This window comes from Vidua macroura, chromosome 1, assembly GCF_024509145.1.
Source record: "Vidua macroura isolate BioBank_ID:100142 chromosome 1, ASM2450914v1, whole genome shotgun sequence".
NCBI lineage: Eukaryota > Metazoa > Chordata > Aves > Passeriformes > Viduidae > Vidua > Vidua macroura.
Window position 1 is genome coordinate 815465 of NC_071571.1, and position 22764 is coordinate 838228.

At 50.9% G+C, this 22764-nt stretch overlaps 1 protein-coding gene across 1 annotated transcript in view; it reads right to left on the minus strand.

The window, feature by feature from the left end:
- The window catches only part of SMARCC1 (SWI/SNF related, matrix associated, actin dependent regulator of chromatin subfamily c member 1), a 61452-nt gene that overhangs the window by 33745 nt on the left and 4943 nt on the right, over positions 1 to 22764 (minus strand). The window contains 18 exon segments of the mRNA XM_053979272.1: positions 199 to 312; positions 1105 to 1185; positions 1187 to 1259; positions 1972 to 2085; positions 4691 to 4762; positions 5714 to 5835; positions 6827 to 6864; positions 7499 to 7558; positions 8257 to 8381; positions 8936 to 9054; positions 9426 to 9551; positions 10786 to 10861; positions 12097 to 12166; positions 13334 to 13403; positions 14686 to 14778; positions 15602 to 15683; positions 19071 to 19156; positions 21702 to 21821. Of these exon segments, the coding sequence (XP_053835247.1) occupies positions 199 to 312; positions 1105 to 1185; positions 1187 to 1259; positions 1972 to 2085; positions 4691 to 4762; positions 5714 to 5835; positions 6827 to 6864; positions 7499 to 7558; positions 8257 to 8381; positions 8936 to 9054; positions 9426 to 9551; positions 10786 to 10861; positions 12097 to 12166; positions 13334 to 13403; positions 14686 to 14778; positions 15602 to 15683; positions 19071 to 19156; positions 21702 to 21821 (1641 nt within the window).

A 22764-nucleotide genomic window follows, 5' to 3' on the forward strand; every position in this document is an offset into this window, starting at 1 on the left:
GGACTGCTCTGGGAAGCTGTCCATGTCTTTATTCCCATAAAATCAGAATTCCAGCACAACCTCCCACTGTAGTGTCCTGCACAGGGATGGAAGACATCTAAACCAGGAGTGGAGGAGCAACACGAGTCACCTCAGTGACACCAAGTGGGGACACCTGAGGAATAACAAAGCTCACTGGGAGCTGGAGGGGACACTTGCCTTGGCCAAAGTCTTTTTGGAGTAGATGTCTGTGCGAAGGCCAAAGTTCTGCAGGTCAGTTGGCTTCTCCTTGCTCTTCTCAGGGAAGTTCAGCATTTGCTGGGCAGCTGGAACCTGGGAACAAACGTTACAGGGGAGAGGGGCAGGAAATAAAAGTTATCCAAGGTTTTCTGACCAACACTCAACAGAACATGGACTGGACAGAGAGGCTGAACACAAGCCCAAGACACTAAAACAAATGTCTGAGCAATGTGTGAGTGGTTCTGCACAGAACTGCCCCAGCTGCTGGGCCCAGCCAATCAGCCAGGGGACACTTCCCCCGGCTGCTCAGCCAGGGGACACTTCCCCCGGCTGCTCAGCCAGGGGACACCTGGCCCAGCTGCTCAGCCAGGGGACACTTCCCCCAGCTGCTCAGCCAGGGGACATTTCCCCCAGCTGCTCAGCCAGGGGACACTTCCCCCAGCCGCTCAGCCAGGGGACACTTCCCCCAGCCGCTCAGCCAGGGGACACTTCCCCCAGCCGCTCAGCCAGGGGACACTTCCCCCAGCTGCTCAGCCAGGGGACACTTCCCCCAGCTGCTCAGCCAGGGGACACTTCCCCCAGTTCTCAGCCAGGGGACACTTCCCCCAGTTCTCAGCCAGGGGACACTTCCCCCAGCCGCTCAGCCAGGGGACACTTCCCCCAGCCGCTCAGCCAGGGGACACTTCCCCCAGCCGCTCAGCCAGGGGACACCTGGCCCCAGCTGCTCAGCCAGGGGACACCTGGCCCCAGCTGCTCAGCCAGGGGACATTTCCCCCAGCTGCTCAGCCAGGGGACATTTCCCCCAGCTGCTCAGCCAGGGGACACTTGCCCAGCTGGACACTTGCCCAGCTGGCCACAGCCAGGCCCCTCGTGGCCCAGGCTCACCTGCGGGGTGCGGATGTGCAGGGGCATCAGCCCCGAGGGGGTGTCGGCCAGCACGTTGAAGTGGGGGGTCGGGGGGGGGCCCCATGGCCATGGGGCGGCTCTCGGGATCCACCTGGTAGTTGATGAGCCCCCACTGCTCCAGGAAGGCGTGGACCCTGTGAAAAACAGGACAAATCCAGCCTTTACCACCAGAGCTTTGCTTGTGCTTCGTGTGGGAGGGGACAAAGGACAGAGCTGATGTTTCTGGATTAAATTCAGACCCAGGAGCTCCTCTAGTTCTTCATTAATCCCAAACAGCAAAGCAAATCCCAGAGCAGGAGCTCTGTGCACACCTGAGGGCACTGAAGTGTGATGGATAAACCAAAGCCTGACTGTGTCCAGTTCTGGGCCCCAAAGAAAGACCTGAGGGGCTGAAGTGTGTCCAGGGAAGAGAACGGAGCTGGGAAGGGGCTGGAGAATTCCTGAGGGAGCTGGGAAGGGGCTCAGCCTGGAGAAAAGGGGGCTCAGGGGGGACCTTGTGGCTCTGCACAGCTCCTGACAGGAGGGGACAGCCGGGGGGTCGGGCTTTGCTCCAGGGAACAGGGACAGGAGGAGAGGGAACGGCCTCAGGCTGGGCCAGGGCAGGTCAGGGAGGACACCAGCAGGAATTTCCCCATGGAAAAGGTGCTCAGGCCTCAGCAGGAGCTGCCCAGGGAGGTGACCTAGAGGTGTCCTAGGAAGGCCTGGATGTGGCACGCAGTGCTCTGCTGGGGACAGGGCAGGGGCTGGGCTCAGTCTCTGGAGGGCTCCTCCACCCTGAGCTATTCCACGACGCTGCTGATGCCTGGAAGTGCCCAAAGCTGCAGGCCCCGAGGCCCAGGCTGTCACCTCATGACGGCGCAGACGTCCCCGGTGAGGTTCCTCCTGCAGGCAGTGCTGGTCAGGTACTCCTGCGGGTTCAGCCGGTACGTGTCGATCATGAAGTTCCTGTAGGCCAGGTATCTGCAACACAACAGCCCCCAGTGCATCCCCTCAGCTCCTCCCCAGCTCAGAGCATCATTCCAACACTCACCCCCCAAACACCGACCAGGACACGCCAACAGATCTCTTTTATCAGTGCAAGCTCAGAACCAGCACCAAAACCTACAGCTAAGTGGAATTCACACTCTTCCAGACTGCTTCACTCTGGATTTTCTCCTGTGTTTGGATTAGCAGCACATGGAAACTGTTTAAATTGTGCATCACACAATTATCTGTTGTAACTTGGTCACTGATCAGATATTCCCACAATAGAACAGAAGCTGCAGGCTGAAAATAACAGTGTCTGGTCTTTACACAGGAACAGGATAAATAATCCTTGTGCATCCCTGTGTGAAAGGAAAAAGCTGCACAGAAAAGCAGAAGTGGATGGAACACTGCTGTGGCTGCATGTGGAGTTTTTAATGGATGAAGGGATGAGGCAGGAAAGGCTGGAGAACAGCAACATGGAGAAGAAAAGATCTTTGAAAAGCAGAGGACAAGAGCCCAGAGCCAGCACAGCTGGAGCAGGAACAATCCCTGAGAGATTCCCCCATTTCAGGAAGTTTCTGGAATCTACTGATGCTTCCTAATACAAATTATCCTGAAGAAAATAACCTGCCATAAAATTATTGATAGCCCTGCTCTTTAGAGGGAACAAACCCAATCTGCCACAGACAGGATGACACCATCCCGGCTGCACAGGGCTTGGAGCCACCTGGACAATGGAAGGTGCCCCTGCCCACGGCAGGGAGGTGGAGTGAGATGGGCTTTATGGTCCTTTTGTACCCAAATTATTGCAGCATTCTGTCTAGTGAGCATCCACTGCAAAGCTGTGTGTAAAACAGTGCTTTTAAAGCAGATTTCTGCCTTTGGAAAATTCCAGGGGGGAATGTTTCGCATGCAGTGTGTGAAGCAGCTGGGAACCAAAAATATAAATCATCCAGGCAAGGCCTGAGCAGGCAGATGCTGCAAGCACATGTCCCTGCCAAAATCCCACATCTTCCTCCTGACCAGATCATGTGTGCAACTGGCTGGAAGAAAATTGCTGGAGTAGGTGTTTGGCTCCATGTGGGATGCTTGGGAGGCAAGAAACAAAAAGGAGCTTCTTCCACAGAGGAATACTGAGAACATCTCTGAATGCTCCAGGGGAGGAGGGGAAGAGCCTGCCCAGGAACAGGTCTTGGCTGCAGGAATTAGTATTTATTAGCAAAGGTCACATCACGAGGTGGAGAGAGAAGCCCAAGACAGAAACATCCCCAGGTTGATTCTGAAGGGAGATGGCTTTGAGCCATGACACGACCCATCAGCTAAGCCCTGTCAGCAGTGGGAAGTCAAGCAGGATTTAGCTGAATCCCTTTTCAGCCAGGGCCCACCCCAGGCACTGCTGTCACAAGGATGAACCTGTGTGAGCTCCTCCAGCACGGTGTTTTGGCCTGAACATTCAGCTGGAGGCCACTCATCTCCATTCAGAGGGATGTTCCCCTTTTATCTCAAAAGAAAACACAGAGGCAGGACCACGTGCTGCTCCTACAACCCCAAAATGGCACCACAACGAGAGCTCCAGGATGACAGGGGGACTGGCAGGAGTCCCCAGCTGCTTCCGTGGCAGGCAGTGACCAGAGGCAGCCCAGGGAGGAGCAGCAGGAGCACTGAGCTGTGATGCCAGCTGCAGAAGGGCACCTGGGCCTGCAGTGACAATCACAGGGACCAGAGATCCAGGAGACATTCCTCCTTCCCCACTGCAGCTGTCTGCTGCCTCTCACTCTGAGAAACCCTGAAATTACCATTTCCTGGGCAGCAGAACTGCTGGAACAGAGTCAGTGTTGGATGAGTTCTGGAGCAAACCCATTCTGGAATGGCAGGGAGTGGAACAAGAGGATCTTTGCAGTCCCTGGCCCCGAGCCGTGCTGGGGCTCTGGGATCCCCAAAAGCTGCTTTGGAACCAAGCCAAGATTTGACACCAGGACAAAGTGACCCCAACCAGGCCAGTCCCACTGCCCACATTGACCAGCACACACTGGGGTCCAAAACCAGGACTTTTTGGTGTGAAATCTCAGGCTTTAGGATCATTTTAACAAAAACAAGCATATTGTTCAAAAGCCTTTGACCATCTTTGCTTTATCCACGGCCTTTCAAGATCACTCTGAATAACCCAACTCAAAACAGAAAATTCACTCCACAGCCTGAGGCAGGACCTACAACACACAGAAATACAGACATAGAGCATGGCATGAGGAGAGAGGGAGGAATAAGGAGGACTGTTCCACTTCTACCCTTTCATGACATTTTAACATGACTTTGGAAGTTGATCACATCTTGTACCACACAGAGTTGAAGAATTTGTTCCAATTTGGGGGAAAGTAGTTTTATTTTACCTGGATAACCACTGGCAAATACCACTTTGGTGTTTAAACTTTTACCTTTACCACAACAATGTACAAACCTCGTCAGTGCCTCTGTCCCTCTTCCAGGCCCTGCAGGAAGTATCAGCCTCACACACACACAGCTGTGTCCACAGGATTTATGGAATGGGAAGCTCCTTTATCCTGCCACACTGTCACTGCCCACATTCCCAGGTTTTACTCACATTTCTGGAGTCTTGGACTTGTTCTTCCCATTGAAGAATTCTGGGAGCGCACGGCGTTCAATCACGTGGATGCTGCAACGAAAGCAGTTCAGGTGTCAGAGCCTGAAACAGCCCTGACTCCAAGGAGGATTCCAAGCTGCAACAAGTGTCCTCCCTCTAGAATCAGTGACTTCTCCTCAAAGTCTTAATAAAAAGGCTTTCAGCAGTAGAGATAAACACAGAATGGTCAGACAATGACTAGAGAAGTAAAAGAGAGAACGGAATTAAGGTGGGAATTACAGGGAAATCAATGTAAGCAAAACCAGCTGAGGAGGCAGAGTGAAGATCTCTGCTGCTTGAAATTCTCTTCCTCATTCCCAACCCCTGAGAAGGGCCAGAAAGATTTCAGCACAAATCATGGGAACCAGACCTAAACAAGAGTCACTTCTTTCAGCTCCCAGGCTGATGGGTGAGAAAACAAAACCAAGTGAAGCCTGCCTGTGGAATCCTCCGAATCCTTCTCCCTCAGGGGAATCCCCAGGGCTGTTGTGGAATCCTCTGAATCCTTCCCCCTCAGGGAAATCCCCAGAGCCTTGCCCTGGAAGAATTTACCACAGAGTTCTCCCCACCTAGGCTGAAGGAGAAGACTTCCCCATGGAGTCTTGCACAACACCACGAACCACTCCAGTTCCTTTCCTGACACGTCCCAAATTCTGGTGGTTTCTCCTTTGCCCGTTCCCTCCTTGGCTGGGGTATTCCTGGTGGCTGGCCCTGTCTTCCCCGCAGCCCAACCCTCTGTGGCAGCCCCGTGCCCTCCCATACCTAACCCACCACACGCTCTGGTCTTCTGTCCCTGGTTCCCTTTGGGTGTGCTGGAACTGAGCCTACAAAAGGCTCTCCTGCCCCTCCTGGCCGAGCTGGCAGGGCGAGTGCCGTGCCGAGCCAGGCAGCCCTTCCTGTGCTCCGAGGGGAAGGAGAGGCCGGGCGCGGCGGCCACCAGGGCACGAGGCACGCGAGCCCCCGGGCAGCCGCAGGGCCCCTCACCAGTTGTAGTCGAACCAGGAGGCGTAGCTGGGGATGATGATGTGGTTGGTCTGCTCGGTGACGTTGTCCTCCCCCGCGTCCACGGAGCGGCTCTGGTCGCCCTTGTTGGGGTCCTCGTCCTCCTGGGGCACAGGGGGACACGGTGAGGGCAGGACAGGGGACGCCCCCGCGGGCAGGGACAGCTTTGGGCCCTCTCCTCTGAAGCCTCCTGTGAACAGCTGCTGTTCTGCTCCAGCTCCTGACCCCAAATGATGGTGAGGAGGACACAGAGGAGGCAGCAGAACAGGGTCAGGATACATCAAGAGCTGGCCAAAACACCTCAGGTGCTGTTTGAGCAAGGTTAACAATAGCCAAGTCCCACAGGCAGACCCCGAGGAGCCACTGGTGGCAATAATGGATCTTTATCTGTTATCAGATCTTTATCTGAGCTCCCCCAAAGACATTTGGGGTATCACTGAGCACATTCAGTGATCTGACATCTGTTAAAAATAGTGCCTGGCATGCCACAAATGCAATTCAATACAGAAACTACCCCTGCAGCACTATTGAAATGATCAGGAAGCCAAAGCAGGGTTTAGATTTAGTCCTAAAACCTAAAAAACAAAGCAAAACCTCTGAAAAACCTCTAATGAAAAATGCTTCTTGGAAAACACTTGGCATCTGTCTCCTCACTCTCCTTTTTAATACACTAGATTTAAAAACCAAGTCATGCCACAGAATCTGGAGCTTTATAATAACAAACCCTCAATCCTGTCAGGAACTGATTTTATCTTATAGGTCCCTGGAAAATGAGTTCAGGTGAAGTTACTGAAGGTGAGATTAAGATATTGACAGGACACAGGGAATGACTTCAAACAGAAAGAGGGCAGGGTTGGATAGTGGGGAGGAATTCTTCCTGGTGAGGGGCCAGGATGGAATTCCCAGAGCAGCTGGGGCTGCCCCTGGATCCCTGGCAGTGCCCAAGGCCAGGCTGGACACTTGGAGCAGCCTGGGACAGTGGGAGGTGTCCCTGCCATGGCACTGGGTGTTTTTTAAGGTCCCTTCCAGCCCAAACCATGTGGGATTGTACAATCTCAGCTGTTACCAAATTTAGGAAGCAGCAGGTGCTGTTACCTTTCCTCCAGTCGCCACTGTCTCCTCATCCTGCTCATCTGAAAGGTAAAAACATTGAGAATTACACCAATAAACTCATTTAAATGCTCATGAGCCTTTCCAGCAACACAACTGTTTAACTGGAAAGGACATTTAACCTCTTTTGGAAGGGAAGGGAGGAGGGAAACAAAGTGGATCCCACATCACTAAAGCGATTACACCTTCACCTATCCCAGACCAGGGAGCAGGTAAGAATACAGAGGAAGGATAATTAGAATTTCTCAACACTTCAGAATGTATAATTATTTCCTTTCCCAGTGTCCTAGACGACTCTTGTATAATAAGATATGGGATACGAGTTTGTATCTCATGTCAAGGCTCAGCAAAGCTCAGGGAACCTGTGATTTACCCTGATTCCCAGTTAAAAAAAAAAAAAAATCTGCTAGAAAAGAGCTTGTATGTCATGTTAAAAAAATAAAAATAACAGTAGCCCATGAGGGAAGAGCCTTGCAGTGAAGAGCTGGTACACTGGAACTTGAATATGCATGAAATATGAATTAAGTCAACAAAATAGCAAAAGTAGAGATTGCTTTTTAAATGGAGGGATTTACAAATACTTAAAATATATTTTAAAATGTTGACTGCAAGCAGGATGTGGGGGTGAGGCTTGGGGCAGGGCTGCAGGGGCTTTACCCAGGTCTGCCACGGTTCCTCCTTTCACGGGTGTGTTCTCACTGTCCTTCTTCGGGTTCACTGCAAGAACAGGAGTGATGAGAGGGCAGCAGGCAGGGAGTTGTGAGCCTGGCCTGATCTCCCTGGGCTCTCTCTGCAGTTCAGGAGTTCACAGGCAGCACAAGGGCCCGTTTGTCCCATTGCCCTGCATCCCCAGCTCCACGCAGAGCAGGACAACCCTGCTCCTCCCCACCTGCCCAACACACAGCAAGGCTTCAGTGCAAAGCCCAACCAAGGAACACCCACATGGAGAGACTCCCAGGATTATCTGGTGCCAGGGATGCAGAAGGAATTCTTTTTCCCAGACTTATTATTGCCCACATCAACACTTCCCTGAAAAGGACTAAAAGCACTTGACACACAGCACATTTTCCACCCATTTAACATCCTTCTTCTGGGGGCTTGGCAGGGAAATACTTTGCTCCAGAAAACTCCATTTCCCCCAGCATGAGCCCGTGAAATGAAACATTTAAGCAGATCATGGCAAATCTGTTTTTAGAAGTGTCTTTTATAAATGTAGTTTTGTATTTTGAAAGGCCAAAAGGAGGTGACACTGCTGCCCTTTTCAGCTGTTACCTCCCTGACCAGATAAATTTCTGGGCAGAGACCACCTGCCCCATGGCCACGGAGTATTTCAAAGATTTGTCAAAATATACACACAATTTTAATGCAGTTTAATTTCTAGCAGTCAAAGAGCCCAAAGTGTTCTCATATTTTACCATTTTTGGGAAGTACCACTTCTTCTATGTTGGGTACTGGGGTGGGATCCTCCATGTCCTTGGTGAGATCCTCCTGCTCATCCTCTTCCTTCTGCCCCCTCCTTTTGCCATAGAGAGCTGCTTGTCTGGAACAGAGCAGACACAGGGGCTGTGCCAGATGGTCCTGGACAGTGCTCAGGTGCCAGGGCAGGAGGCTCAAACCCTCCTGAAACCACTCTGGGAACAGAGGCAGAACCAGCCCCACATCTCCTCACAGACCCCAACTCAGGCTTTACACTTGGAAGGAGGAATTCACATTATCAACTCATTCTTGATAAAACTCCAGTTTTGTCTTCTTAGAGTCCAACATGTCCACAAGCAAGACCTGAATTTTTAGCTTTGAAGTGCTCCCCTCCATACCCACACATAACACCCCACAGTTAGTAATTAAGTTTTTAATGACTATTAAAAACTTCCTTATTACTATTTCATTAATAGCAATTAAGTTTTATTTGGGTAAAATACTGGTAGAGTAAGGAATTGCACAAACTGCTCAGGAATAACCCCTCAAGCCTATCCAGAAATAATTACAGAACCCCAGGTCACAGAGCTCTCCCCATAAGCATTTCTTGAATTTCTTCTTTTCCTCAGTTTTTTTTTGCCTCAAATTCCAGGCCTCTGGAAACTTCCAGACACTCACCCTTTTTTCCCTGTCTTTTTCCTGGACTCCACAGGCGTGGGGGGTGGAGAAGGGGAATGTTTCCTCTTCCTTGTGCTGGCTGCTGCTTTCCTGTCCCTCCTCTCGGGGCTCCGCACGGGCTGGGAGGGAGCAGAGCTCTGAGTTACTCCCAAATTCTCCCACTGCAGAGCTGGAGGCTGCATCCTTCCTTAACCCACCCCAAAACAGGATGCCACAGCTTCCCTGGGCACCCTGTGCCAGTTCCTCCCCACCCTCCCAGCCAGGAATTCCTAATTCCCAATCTCCCACCCATCCCTGCCCTCTGGCAGTGGGAGCCATTCCCTGTGTCCTGTCCCTCCCTGCCTTGTCCCCAGTCCCTCTCCAGCTCCCCTGGAGCCCCTTCAGGCCCTTCAGGGGCTCTCCCTGGATCCCTCCCTTTCCCAGCTCTGTGCATGCAGATTTGAAGGCCATTCCTGTCCCTCCAGGCCCCCCTCAGCAGAGCACCACTCACCTCCTCATTCTTCATGGAGATCCTCTGGCGAAAGCTCACGGATTTCCTGTTCTCATCCACCTCATAATCCTCTTCATTCATCCACTCATTGAACACATCAGTGTCCAGAATCCACTTGGCATGAACCTGCACAACAGGAGACATGCAGAGGCTGATGCTTGGGGAAGAAATAACTCCATGAGAGACCTCCCAGGAGTAAGGACATTCCTGGAGCTTTATCAGGTCTGAATGTCCCAATCCCTCTGGTTTCACACACGCTCGTGGCAGTGTCACAAGGCAGGACCACAAAGGATGAACAGGACTCAGAATTCAACCTCTGCTCCTCAAGCATTTTCAGGCCTCCTGAAGCGTGAGGTCAGTTCTGAGAGCTGGGACAGCAGCTCTGGTTACCAGTGTCCTCTGGATGCTGCAAATTGCCATCAAAACCTCCAAATACACACATCCCCTTGGCAGGTGTGCCACAAACACCAAAAAGTGAGGAAGAGTTGGCCATTCCCTGGAGGGACAAAACCAGCTGTCAGGATTTTAACATCCACCTTCACATAGTTTGGTTTACACAGCTGGAAAACCTTCTGCTGCTTTAGAGTCATTTATACAAGTTATTACTATTTATTAATACTTCACACAATCCTCTCAGACTATTCCTAGGAAGGTTTATATCCCCAAATCCTGTTTTCCAGTGAGTTCCATGTGTTTGAACAGACTCCAAGGTCCTTCCAGCCTGGGCTGCTGTGACTCCAGGAGCACACACAGGACATGGCCAGGGTAACACTGAGTGTGCAGAACAACCAGAGCAGGGCCAACAGCCAACTGCCCCAGCACAGGAATGCTGGGAAGGACTGAGCCAGACTCACCTCCCCTCCCAGGGACTGAGCCAGACCCATTTCACCTCCAGAGACTGAGTCAGACCCATTTCACCTCCAGAGACTGAGCCAGACTCACCTCCACTCCCAAGGGACTGAGCCAGACCCACTTCACCGCCCAAGGGCTGAGCCAGACCCATTTCACCTCCAGGGACTGAGCCAGGCCCATTTCACCTCCCAAGGGCTGAGCCAGACCCATTTCACCTCCAGGGACTGAGCCAGACCCATTTCACCTCCCAAGGGCTGAGCCAGACCCATTTCACCTCCCAAGGGCTGAGCCAGACCCATTTCACCTCCAGGGACTGAGCCAGACTCACCGCCACTCCCAAGGGACTGAGCCAGACTCACCTCCACTCCCAAGGGACTGAGCCAGGCCCACTTCACCACCCAAGGGCTGAGCCAGACTCACCTCCACTCCCAAGGACTGAGCCAGGCCCATTTCACCTCCAGGGGCTGAGCCAGGCCCATTTCACCTCCAGGGGCTGAGCCAGACTCACCTTCCACGGCTTCTCGGGGATCGGGGCGTCCTCAATCTCCGCATCGATTTCGTTGGCGTGGACCCAGGTGTCGTAGCTAGGGAGGGGTCAGGAGAGAGCAGCTCAGCCACCAGGAACACCAGGAATGGTTCTCCAGCAGCTCTGGCACGTGCAGATCTCACTGCTGGCACTGCAGGGCTTCCCACGGGGAACAATCCTGCTTTGTGCCACAGGAGCTGGGCACGGGGCACAGGGAGGGCCCCGGGGCATCTAATGCACATTAGGATGTAAAAATCCTCTGAGAACCAGCTCCAGCTTCAAGTGCAAGTCTGGAGAGATTCAGGGGGTAAAGGCAGCTCTGAGTCACCAACCAAACCCTGCCCTAATTCACTTCTTTCTTGTGACTTCAAAGCAAGAGCTACTGGATTCCTGGAAGGGAGGAAGTTGCACTCCGTCCTAGAAACCATTCATTATTTATATTCACTCTTCCACATTATTCCCTCAAAAGTCTATTTATTAACAAACTGCACTGAGCAGCAGCAAACCCTAAGTCCTTTGTAACCAACACCAGGTGCTGAGGACCAGGGAGGAGTCAGGTGCAAGGAAAGATGTGCACACAGTATTCCTGGCTTTATACTGCTTTGTGTGTACCTGGTTTAAAAACACCAATAAAAGCTTGACTAGTGATAGAAATATAAAAATATTTAAAGGCTCTTCATCTGTATGAATAAAAAACTTCAGTGTGATTACTGTTTGCTCTCCTCCACTGAAAGCCCCATGTGAGATAAGAGTGCCTAGGAATTGGGTGTGTGAACAGATTGTAGTGGCCTGAAAAAACTTAATTAAATAGAAGTCAATACTGGCTTATCAATGTTTTGATTGATGTTCCATAGCCTGGGTTCAGAACCAGTTATTGCAAATACAGTGGAGCTCCTATCAGCACATACATTGAATTTTAACATGTTCCAAGAGCACAGGGCAGGTTTCTCAAAGGGGTGCTTTAACAGTCACTTGCACCTGACTGAAGACAACTCTTGGAGTGAAATCTCTTTGGCAGAATTCAGCCAGGTGACTGGAAGTTTTCCCTTTAAAGTTTAAGGAAAGGCTCATTCCAGCATTAAAATCTGCTTCAATTTCCAAGCAGTTCCTTGTGGCTCTGCAGAACTCCTTTTCCAGCCTCACCCACCTGCCTGTGCCACAAATGGATGTGGATATTGCAGTTTTAAATCAATGGCTAATTCTCTTCAAGCTTTGCACACTGGGATCAAGACTTTTCCATCAACAAACAGTTAAGACTCAGGGTCTGCTTTCCCCCCACTTTTTTTTTTTTACCTGTCTGGAAAAAAGCCCCAGTGTACCAGCACCTGCTTGTCCTTTTTCATCACAGGTCTCAACCACTCATCTGCAAAGGGAACGAGATCCAGGTGAGATGTGGAGGGAAAAGCACAACAATTCACTTTTCCAGAGCCAGAGGGAAGTTGCTGCAAACCCCTCTGCTAAAGGTCTGCTGGGCCTGAGCTGGGAAGGGACCTTAAAACCCATCCCAATGCCCCTCTGCCATGGCAGGGACACCTCCCACTGTCCCAGGCTGCTCCCAGCCCTGTCCAGCCTGGCCTGGGACACTGCCAGGGATCCAGGGGCAGCCCCAGCTGCTCTGGGCACCCTGTGCCAGGGCTGCCCACCCTGCCAGCCAGGAATTCCTTCCCAAAATCCCATCCATCCCTGCAGCTCTCAAGTACCAAACCCTGCAACCCAAATCCTGAGAAGAGAGCCCAGAGAAGCCTTACAGGAGAAACCCCAAGGATGTGAACCTGTCTCTCTAATCCCTGCTGGAATTTTGGGCTGCTCCCCACACTGTGACCTGGGGCTCAGAGCCTGAGACACACACAGGGCTGAGCCTGGTGCTGCCAGAGGGACAGAGACAAACCATTCCTGATCCTGCAAACTGCAGGGAGCACTTCCATCTAGTGGCCAGCACAGGCCAGGGAACGTGGGAAAGGGATTTATTTATGTCTGTGCAACTTGGGCTTGAGGACAATGACCCACCAGGTAATTAAATTTATTTAAGATGAAAAAGGGAAGAAATATTTTTTTGCCATTTGCTGAAAGAGGCAGCTGTGAAATTGCTTTTTTTGGACCTTGCACTTCATGCAGGCAGAGTGAACTTTAACACAGGCAAGCCTCATGGAGGAGCTCTCCCTGCCACCCACACACAAGGATTGTACCAGCATTCCCTGCAGGATTCCTGGAGAGCCAGGAACTCAGAATCAGGGAATTGCTGAGGCTGGAAAAGCCCTCCAGGATCACAGAGTGCAGCCATTCCTCAGCACTGTCCTGTGTCCCACATCCACACAGCCCTGAAATCCCTCCAGGGACTGGGACTCTACCCCTGCCCTGGGCAGGAGGAGCTTCCCCAATATCCAGCCTCGACCTCCCCATGCACATTATCCACAGTGCAGCAAGAGTTCCTCAGGAGCAGGCTGGGAACAGTGCTGGTGAACACTTCCACAACTTCTCATGGCATTAATTACAAGGCTATTCCCAGTTAAAAACTGCCACAGAACGTTACCATCATCCATTGAGGTAGGACTTGGATACACATGGTGGGTAGCCTTGGATTTCTCTTCAGTGACTGTTCCCTGTGGGAAACAGGAGAAGAGGAGAAACTGCATGAGAAACCCTCAGCACATCACCCCAAAAGGCAGCTGGTGTTCAAAACTTACATCCCATAAAGACCTAAGAGATTGATTTAACAGCACAACGAGCTGCAGAGCCCATCCTTGGATGGCAGCAGCAGGAATTAGAATGGTGTTGTGGGAGTGGGATACTCTGGGGTCAGGGGCTGAAGGGCAAGAGTTCCCACAACTGAAGAAAGGGACAGGGGCAGCAGCAAAGGAGGGAGCTGGAAAACAACAGAAATTGGAGCAGGGAGGACTTGGGATACCAGGGAGCCAAAGGCACTGGGCTGGGGTAGTGAGGAAATGACAGCAAGGGGTTAAAAAATGAACATAACCACAACAGTGAGGAAGCAAATTAGTGACAAGATGAGAATTCAGAGGCAGAGCAAAGGAAAGCCCAAAAAACAGAATTAGGGACAATTTCTGTTTTCATCTCCTCACATCCCTGTAGAGACAAAGCTGCTTTAAAAATCCCTTAAATCACTCATGGCTACAGCGTGGAGCTCACTACAGACTTCCTTTATGAAAGGAAAATTGACTCATTCACTCTAATTTAAGCAATAACACCCATCCTGAATCAGCCAAATAATTAAGAGCAACTTGTGAAAATCTGCCCAGCTGAGGCTGAGACAATGGTTCATAATCACAACACAGGAAATACATTAAATCTGGAAAAGAAACTCTCTGGCTACAGCTGTGAATTGTCCTGACACAAAAGCCATCAGACCATCCAGAGGTCACATTCCAGGGTATTTCTCTCCAGACAAGTGAGAAGACTGTTCATGTTTTTAAGGATGAAGCCATTAATCTTGCTCAAGCCATCCTTTAGCACCTGGAATTACGAGGGCAAGGTTCCCTGAGGCTGCCTGGGCTCTGCTCAGCACCAGCAATCAAAGAGTGAAATAAAGCAGAAACCAACGACCACTCCAAGAGTGAAGCTTCCTTCTGCTGTCCCACACATCTGGAACAGCTGCCTCACTCCCTGCTTCAGACTCAGGTTTGGACAAACCTGTACTGAGCAAGAAATCAGCTGGGGCTGCCCCCAGCTCACCCAGAGCCATCTGGCAGCAGGTCCAGGTGTGCTTTTAGAGCACAGCCAGGGTTCAGCCTCCAGGGGAGGATAAAAACCATTCCACAAGGGAGCTGCTGCTGCTGCCTGTGTCCTCAGAGCCTCCCAGGGCTAAGGCAGGGGCTCCCTCAGAGCTGAGCAGCCCTGGGCACAGCTGTGCTGTGTGACACTCACCTGGTGACGTTTGACAATGTCCTTCAGCTTGTTGGCCAGCTTCAGCTCCATGTCAGGGATGAGGTAGATGGTTGGTCTGCTCAGACAGTTGTTCTGTGAGAGAACAGCAAGTTGAACAAGGAATTAGGAGGTGATCTGTGGTAAAAATCAGAATATTCCTGTAAAAAATCCCCAGTGCTGGAAGCCCAGTGGAACCCAGACCAGGGGGTGACACAGGTCAGTGATGCCAGCTCCAGGAGCCCTGGGACAGGGACATTCCCTTCACACAGCTGCCCAGCAAAGCCCTGCCCAGGCTTTTATTAAGCACTGAAACCACTCTATGTGGGCATGGCTTTTTTATAATAAGAATATTGTTGCTATTTTGCTGTTCTTCCTGTTTCCATTCCTAATGGACACCTGAAAGTTATGTTTTGACTACATCATACACTGAACTTGGCTTCAGAGCTTGAAAAAAATCATACATTAATCCCACACAGCAGTTAAAAAACTGAACTTCAGATGAGACTCCACAAAGCAGCTTAATGGGTACAGATAGTAACTTGCTTGGTAAAGTGAGAGTAAAATGGATCCTAACCTGGAAAAGGCACTTTAGATCAAACTGGAAGTCAGCCCTGGACTGTTACTGAGCAGTTACTCAGCCCCAAGGGTGCCACCTCCCCAGGGACATGGGGACACCTGGGATGTTTTCTCTTTCCCTACAACAGGTTTTCCTCACATAAATAAATAAAAGAAAAACCTCTGCATATCCACAGGGGGCCAATGGAAATATTCTGCATTTTTCAAGTGAAAAACGTGGAATTGTGGCTAAGCTGGGTGGGAGAGGGAGGGGAGAGTCCCACATTGCTGCAGAGGGCCAGGGTGAAGCTGTTCCCCGAGTGCCCAGGCTCCCTGCCCTGGCCTGGCTGCTTGTCCTTGCCTGCACCAGTGTTTTCTCAATGTTCATGAACATCTCCACATTCCGATCCATCCGGGAGGGATTCTGCAGGTCAAACCTCCTCCTGTGGAGGGAAATGATTCACAGGTATTAACTGCACGGCCCCAGCTGCCAGCAGTCCAGAACCTTCCCTGCTGCACACAAACACTGGACGGTGGCAGCCGTGCCAGGACACTTCAGCACAGCCACAACTACTGCTGCTGGGCACCCTCACCAGCCAGAAAACCACATCAACACAGGCAGCTGCTCTGGGAGATGCTTAGGGAGAAAAAGGAAGGCTGACAGTGTCCACCAAGCCCTGCAGCAGGGTCGTGCATTCTGCCACAGTCACGGGGGTAACTGAACACACGACCACCATGGATTCCAACATCAGATGAGAAAACTCATGGAGGAGCTCTCAAGGCTCTCTTACTTCTAGCTGCACCCATCCACCAGTCCTGGGAATCCAGAGAACCAGCAATTCCTCTGCCTGCTGTGAGAAGAAGCCACCCCCCAGGACACAGGCAGCTAATAATCCATGGCAGCATTTTATCACTGCCTTTACCGGACCCTGGTGCTTTAATTTTGTTATTTCACAGACAAACCATCACAATTACTGCAATGCCAATGGAGATCTGTCCATCAGAAATGGGGGGAGGACACAAAACCTGAGAAATCCTCCTGGGAAGCAGCACGAGAGCCCCCAGATTCCCTCTGCTGTGCCCACCTGACCCCTGAACACGTCTGGAACTCAGGGATGGGCCAACCCAAATGAGGGATGGGAGAGGTGACCCCCAGAGCCTGAGGAGGGACAACCCCAGCCCCAAACCAGCCCCAGCAGCAGCAGGGAGTGCACCAGATGGGGCTGAGCCCTCAGGATCCAGGCTGTCCCAAAGCTCCAGCAGGTGCTGAACCCTCAGGCTGTGTGCCCCAGATGCAGAACACCACCTGGAGCATGCCTGCACCTCCAGGTTTGGGAACACGCTGCTGCTGGGCTCTGGAAAGGCTCCCTGGGGTGTGGGGTGGTGGCAGGGTGTGAAACCCAAAGCCCTGCACGCCCAGTGCAGTGGGAGGCTGGGCACGTCCTCCCACCAGGCACCGACAGGCTGCAACCACCCCCCAGCTCTCAGCAGCCCTTCCACAGCCAAGGGCAGCTCCCTATAGACACATCCCTGCTCCCAGCAACAGATCCCTTTTCCAGTGCATAAATGTTCAGAGGTGAAGGAAAGCAAAGCTTAGCCCCAAGGCTTTTAGCCCAAGGCCCTGTGACCCCACTAAATCAAACGTGACGCCCCAGCTGGGACCACCACGATCTTCTCCAGGGGCTCCTGGGATTTTCAGGAGGGAGAAGCCCAGGCAGGTGGTTCTGTGGGACACCCCGAGGTGCTGGGCAGCTCTATCAACATCCTCTGTCAGGGAGGATGGTTTCTGTCCTAAAGCACATTACCCTTCACACTGAGCACACGGCAAACAAATCAAACCTAAGATCCTGGCACATTTATTGGAATCAGCCTTTTAAAGAGGAATTTATGACCTTGTGTGCTTTGGAAAGGTCACCCTGACTTGCAGAAACAGGGCCAGACATCAAGGCTGTCAGGTCACTGTTAATAAGGTATTTTACACCTGTAATACTGAGGATTTTTGAGTCAAGATCGAGCCCCTTCTCCAGTATTCAGCCATGGTTTGTACCCAAAACACCCAGAATGGCTCCATGGGACACAGATGCCAAACAAACACCTACAGACCTCTTGGCACCTGTGAGACAAAGACACTCAGGGCACGACCAGAATGCTGGCATTTCTTGCTCAACACCTGCACTGTGCATCCATGGAATGCTGCATGCCCCCAGATGCCTGCCTGCTCCAGAAACCCAGAGGAGGACATGGGTACATTAATAACAGCACTGCTCCAGCTGCCCATTTGGATAAAATGGCACTAATTCTTCCTGTGCTCAGCTTAAGAGGCTCCCTGGGCCAGGCTGGGCCAGGTATGTCCAGCTCTCAGACATACCTATTGTGGCGAGGAAAGGGACTTCTCCTATAAGACAGATCAGTCACAAACAGGTTAAGCAGGAGCGACAATGCAGACCAAAACAACAATCAAATCAATCACAGGGCAGGCAAACAGCACGGATTACTTGGCAGAGTCAGTGGGGAGCACATTCCAGGCTCTGGGGCTGATGCTGAGAGTTAAGGTGCAGGATGACTGCCCGCCACAGCCCGCATGCACAGACACCAGGCACTACCACGCTAATCCTGAGGCAGCAGCAAGGCAGGGACAGGGGAGGAGGCAGCTCCAGAGCCCAGCTGGGCTGGGCACCTGCCTGCAAACCACATTTTCTTGGTAAAAACATGGGGTGTCGAAATATTCAAATGTTCCTGAAGTTGGAACCATTTCATTCCTGTATCTTAAGGCAGAGAGGTAGCAAGCCACTGCTGATAAACCACACTGCAAAGAGGTGCCTGTCCCAGGTGCTGGAAAGCTCCTGGGAGTGGTTTATTCCTGATATATCCACCTCAGACAGAGCAGATATGAATATAAATAACTCCTAAAAACAACCAACCATTCTCAAACAACTTTGTTTTGCTTTTTAAATGGCTCTTGTGTGTAAAAACAACTCAGTCCATTCCAGGAATGCTGCTGCAGATTGGAAACATCACATCCAAACTATTTAAATTTGTGGACAGGAACAATCTCCGCTTAATTTTATTGCTTGTTTACATTTACTGACTTTTCATCCCCACTTTTTTGCCCAGTGCTCTCAAAAATAGCGATTTCAAGGCCAGGTTGGACACTGGGGCTTGGAGCAGCCTGGGATAGTGGAAAGTGCCCCTGGAATGGCAGGGGGTGGAACTGGATGGGCTTTAGGGGCCATTCCAGCCCAAATCATTCCAGGATTTTATGATCCTATGCTGCTGTTCCCTTGGGAAGAGGATTGTAACTTAAAAACACCCAGGTTAAACCACTCCTGAGATGTCACAGGGATATTTTTCATCCCAGTGGCAGAGGCAGCTCCAGGGGCAGGGTTTCTAAGTGCTTACACTCCCCATTTTTGGAGCAATGGTGATCTGAGTATTTACTAGGATCTCCAGTGCTTCATGCCTTCACAATTTTAACTAAACCAAATAATCAATACAGCAACAAAGATTTACATCTCACAGATGTGAGACTGATTCTGGTTCACTTCCTCAGTCAGACAGCAAGGAAATAAAAAAGGAGCCTCAAACTTGTAATTAACTCCAACAACAGGCCCAAAACCTTAAACCTGGCCAACTCCTCTTTAAATTTAGAAGTGTGGGGGTGTGTCTTAAAAAAGCTACCATCAGCAAAACAGGAAAAAAGTTCCCTCTTCCCATCTCCACTGCCTTGCCTGCCCGATTCTCCAGGAAGGATTAAATTTAGGTAGTTTGCATAAGCAATTCATGTGCTTGGTTTCATGCAAAAGGTGTATAAACCACAAATAAATACTTACCAGCCCTGTTCATTCTTATATTTGTAAGCAGCACCAAGAATGTGACATAATGTACCTCCAGCTTTGAAATCCATGAAGCACTTTGCCTGAAACCCAAAAAACAAGGAAAAACAGTGACATTGACTTTTATGCAATTATTTTAAACAAATACATATGGGTTAGCTGAGTTTTAGACATAGAACTTATCAAATGAAAAGTTAATTTTCAGATGAAACACTTCTGGAGTTTGAGGTGCACCTTTCAGAATTCTTCCTGAAGATTAAAGGTATTTGGATTAAGCAGAACTCTTTGTGTTTGAAATAATGTGATGTATCTGAAAGCTCCAAGTCCTTCCTTGTAGAGCTGTAAAAACCCAAAGTGCTCTTTGAACACCCATTTCATAGTAAATTAAACCTCCCATCGTAGCTGTCAGGGAAGCAGCTCTTCCTCTGCATGAGAGCATCAAACCAGATCATCAGGAACGAGCACCTGAAGCAGAGCTCAGATATTCCACACTCCCATCCCTCCCCCAGGCAAAGCTGCACAGCCACGGAGCACATCTGCCCTAAAACACCAAACCCAGCTCATTTCTTCCCTCTGAGCTTCACCAGAGCCCACCTGAGCCACCCATTCCCAAAGCAGGAATTCCACAACATTCAAACAGGAGCACGAGGAGGCTGGAAGCTTCAGAGTCCCACCAAGTCCTTTTTCTGAAAGGTTATTAAAAAAAACCCTGTTTCCTGCACTGAAAGCTCAACTTTTCTGATACATTTTAGTCTGGAATTTGCAATTTTCCTGCCCTCTCTGGTCAGGATGGTTGTGCCTGGGAAAAGGCAGCTGCTGTCAGAGTCACCCTGGAAAAGGAGACAGGTGGATGGGGCAGCTGAAGGCAGGATGAATGTCAGGACTTGCTTTGGTCATGGATTATTCTGTGTTTCTCAGTAAATATAAAAAACTTGGACTATAAAAAGCAGAATTTGGGGAGCTGCTCAGAGGCCAGGCTCTGAGCCAGGGGCTTTCTGCTGGGAGCAGAAGAGACCCCACAAACAGCAGCACCCCTGAAGGTGCACTGAGGAGCTGTCTCCTGCTGGAAGTAACTGAGATCCAAGTGCTGTAAATTAACCTGAGCAAATTTGGCCAGATTAGAGCTTTGAAGCAGCAAGAACAAACACAGGAACAACATCTTTATGATGCCACTGCAACGTTTATTGCCCATTTTTAAGATAAGACAAATTGATTTAAGGCTTGGGAGCACTCCAGTGGTTTATGCACTTGAGGAATGTGGGCAGGTTTATGGTTTGTGCTGCCACATCCAAATAAAGCTCTGCAAAGCTCCCCCTGTCCCTAAAGCTTCCCACTATCACCGAGGTATCAGGAGAGGAGGTGACATCTTAATGGCACCTTGGGGTGCTTCTGGGTGCACTCCAGAGCACCAGGAGAGTCACAACATCCCAAAATGCTTTGGCTTGGAGGGACCTTAAGGCTCATCCAGTACTCCCCATGGTGTGGGCAGGGACACCTCCCACTGTCCCAGGCTGCTCCAATGTCCAGCCTGGCCTTGGGCACTGCCAGGGACCCAGGGGCAGCCACAGCTGCTCTGGGCACCCTGTGACCTCTCAAAGGGAAGGATTCCTTCTAAAATTAATCTGGGAATTGTTCTGGGATTCACCCCATGAGTGAAAAACCTTCCAGTGAAAGAGTGTGCACGTCCCACCCTCATGGAGAGGCTGCAGGGGCAAAACACCTGGGGACACCAGCACAGATCACAAAAAGGACTGCCCTGTCATGTGCACCCACCACAGGAGTTCTGCCAACAGTTTTCAGGCCAACTTCAGTTTCAATGGGCTTCAACACCTTAATTGGCTAGAAATGATTCCAGCTCTGTGCACCCACCCTAAAGAACCCCAGAGGCACGACCCCCAAGGCCAGCACACGTCCTGTGGCAAACATGAGACACAGCTCCCTGCTGGTGCCACACTGACAGGTTTAGGACAATTGTCCTGGCCCACAGACCTCCCCTAAACCACCCAGCTGGGCCTTGGCATCAGGCTGGCATCCCTGCCCTCCTCCCAGATCCCTCTGTCCTCCCTGTGCTGCATCCCCTGCCCTCCCCAGGACCTGATCCCCCGGGTGGTGGGCAGGGTTGCAGGCTGCAGTGTGAAAGCAGCAGCCCTCACAATGCTGGCATTGTTCCTGGCTACCTGTCTCCCAAGGGACTGGAGAAGCATCCCAGAGCCAGCAGGTCACTGCTGCTGCAGAACGTGGCAAAGTCGTTTCTCAGCCTTGGCAACTTCTCAAGTCTGGAGTTTAATCAACCAGAACACCTAATGGGAGCTTGTTTGCCCTGGAAAGTGCATTTTACTCACTCAGTTTAGGATGCACCAGTCCAGATTTGACTTAAAACTGATGAATTACACTGAGTTTTGGCAGAAATTAAAATCTTCTCACAATATTCCAGAAATCATTTCTAATATAGAGGGAATAAGCTGTATTACACTGAAAATCTGCACTGAGGAGAGGTGTGCTACTCCAGCCCTTCCAGAGGGTGCACCAGGAAGAGCCTGGGCTGGAGCAGGGATGTCCCAACGCCCCGGGCACGTCCCAAGAGCAGGACACGGAGCTGTGCCAGCAGAGCAGAGCCCCAGTACTCACAGGAAGCTTTGTGAAGGCAGGATTGGTGACGTGTTTTCCAAAGGCATCTTCCTGGAATTGCAGCAGCTGTACCACCAGCCCAGCCAACGTTTTATTGGTAGGAGCATCTGCCTGGACGTACTGCAAGACAAAAAGCACACGCTTGCTGGGGGCAGGGAAGCTGGCAGTGGAGGCTGCCTGGTGCACCCCAGCTCCCTCCTGCACTTGCAGAGCAGAGTTCCAGCATCTGGGGATCCCTGCGTGGCTGGGAAGGGCTGCAGGGGGGTTTGCACAGGAGAAGAAGCACCGAGCAGAAGCATTTTCCAAGCTCCAGGCTGAACATCCAGCGCTCACCTGTGATGCCCAGCTCCTCAGGCTGCCTCCAGACAAGGATTAACCACTCAGGCTGATCTCAGCTCCTAATAAAGGAACAGCCTCGTGCTGCCCACACACACACAGAGCTTTCTGCAGTAACTTCACAGCCTCCCGCTGTAATCAACTCCTAATTAATCCTCAGAGCAGCCCTTTGGTATAAATAGGATGTCCTGCACAGAGGGAAAAGCTGAGCCACACAAAGGCGCTTGAGATGTTTTGGGACAATCTGAGCAGCTCCCAAGGTTCAGTAAAATTACATTTACATGGTGAATGTAAAATCACAGCATGGAATATTAAACCCCTCCCACGGTGCTGAGTTTTTGTCACCCCTAATATTCAGTATTCACTCACTGGATGTCACCTCCTCGCTGTGCCAGGTGACTTCCAAGAAAACAAACATCCAGGAAGAACATGGAGCAATTTGAGCTACCCCAGTCTCTCAGCTGAGTAACTCCCAGCTTTTCCTCTTCCCTCAAATCAGATTCTTCTAAAACCCCTTAAAAAAAAAACCAAAAAACTTTTGAGACCCAGGGCCCTCAAAGTTTTAAAGCTATGGTGCCAAACACCAGTCAAACCTAACTGAGCTTTGCAAAGCATCAGCTGCAAAGCCAAAGACACCACAAAGACACTGAGTGAATGGAAACAATTATCATTTCAGTGTCTGACCACCCTGAGATGCAAGCTCCCCCAGCACTTTCTCAGGAGCAGG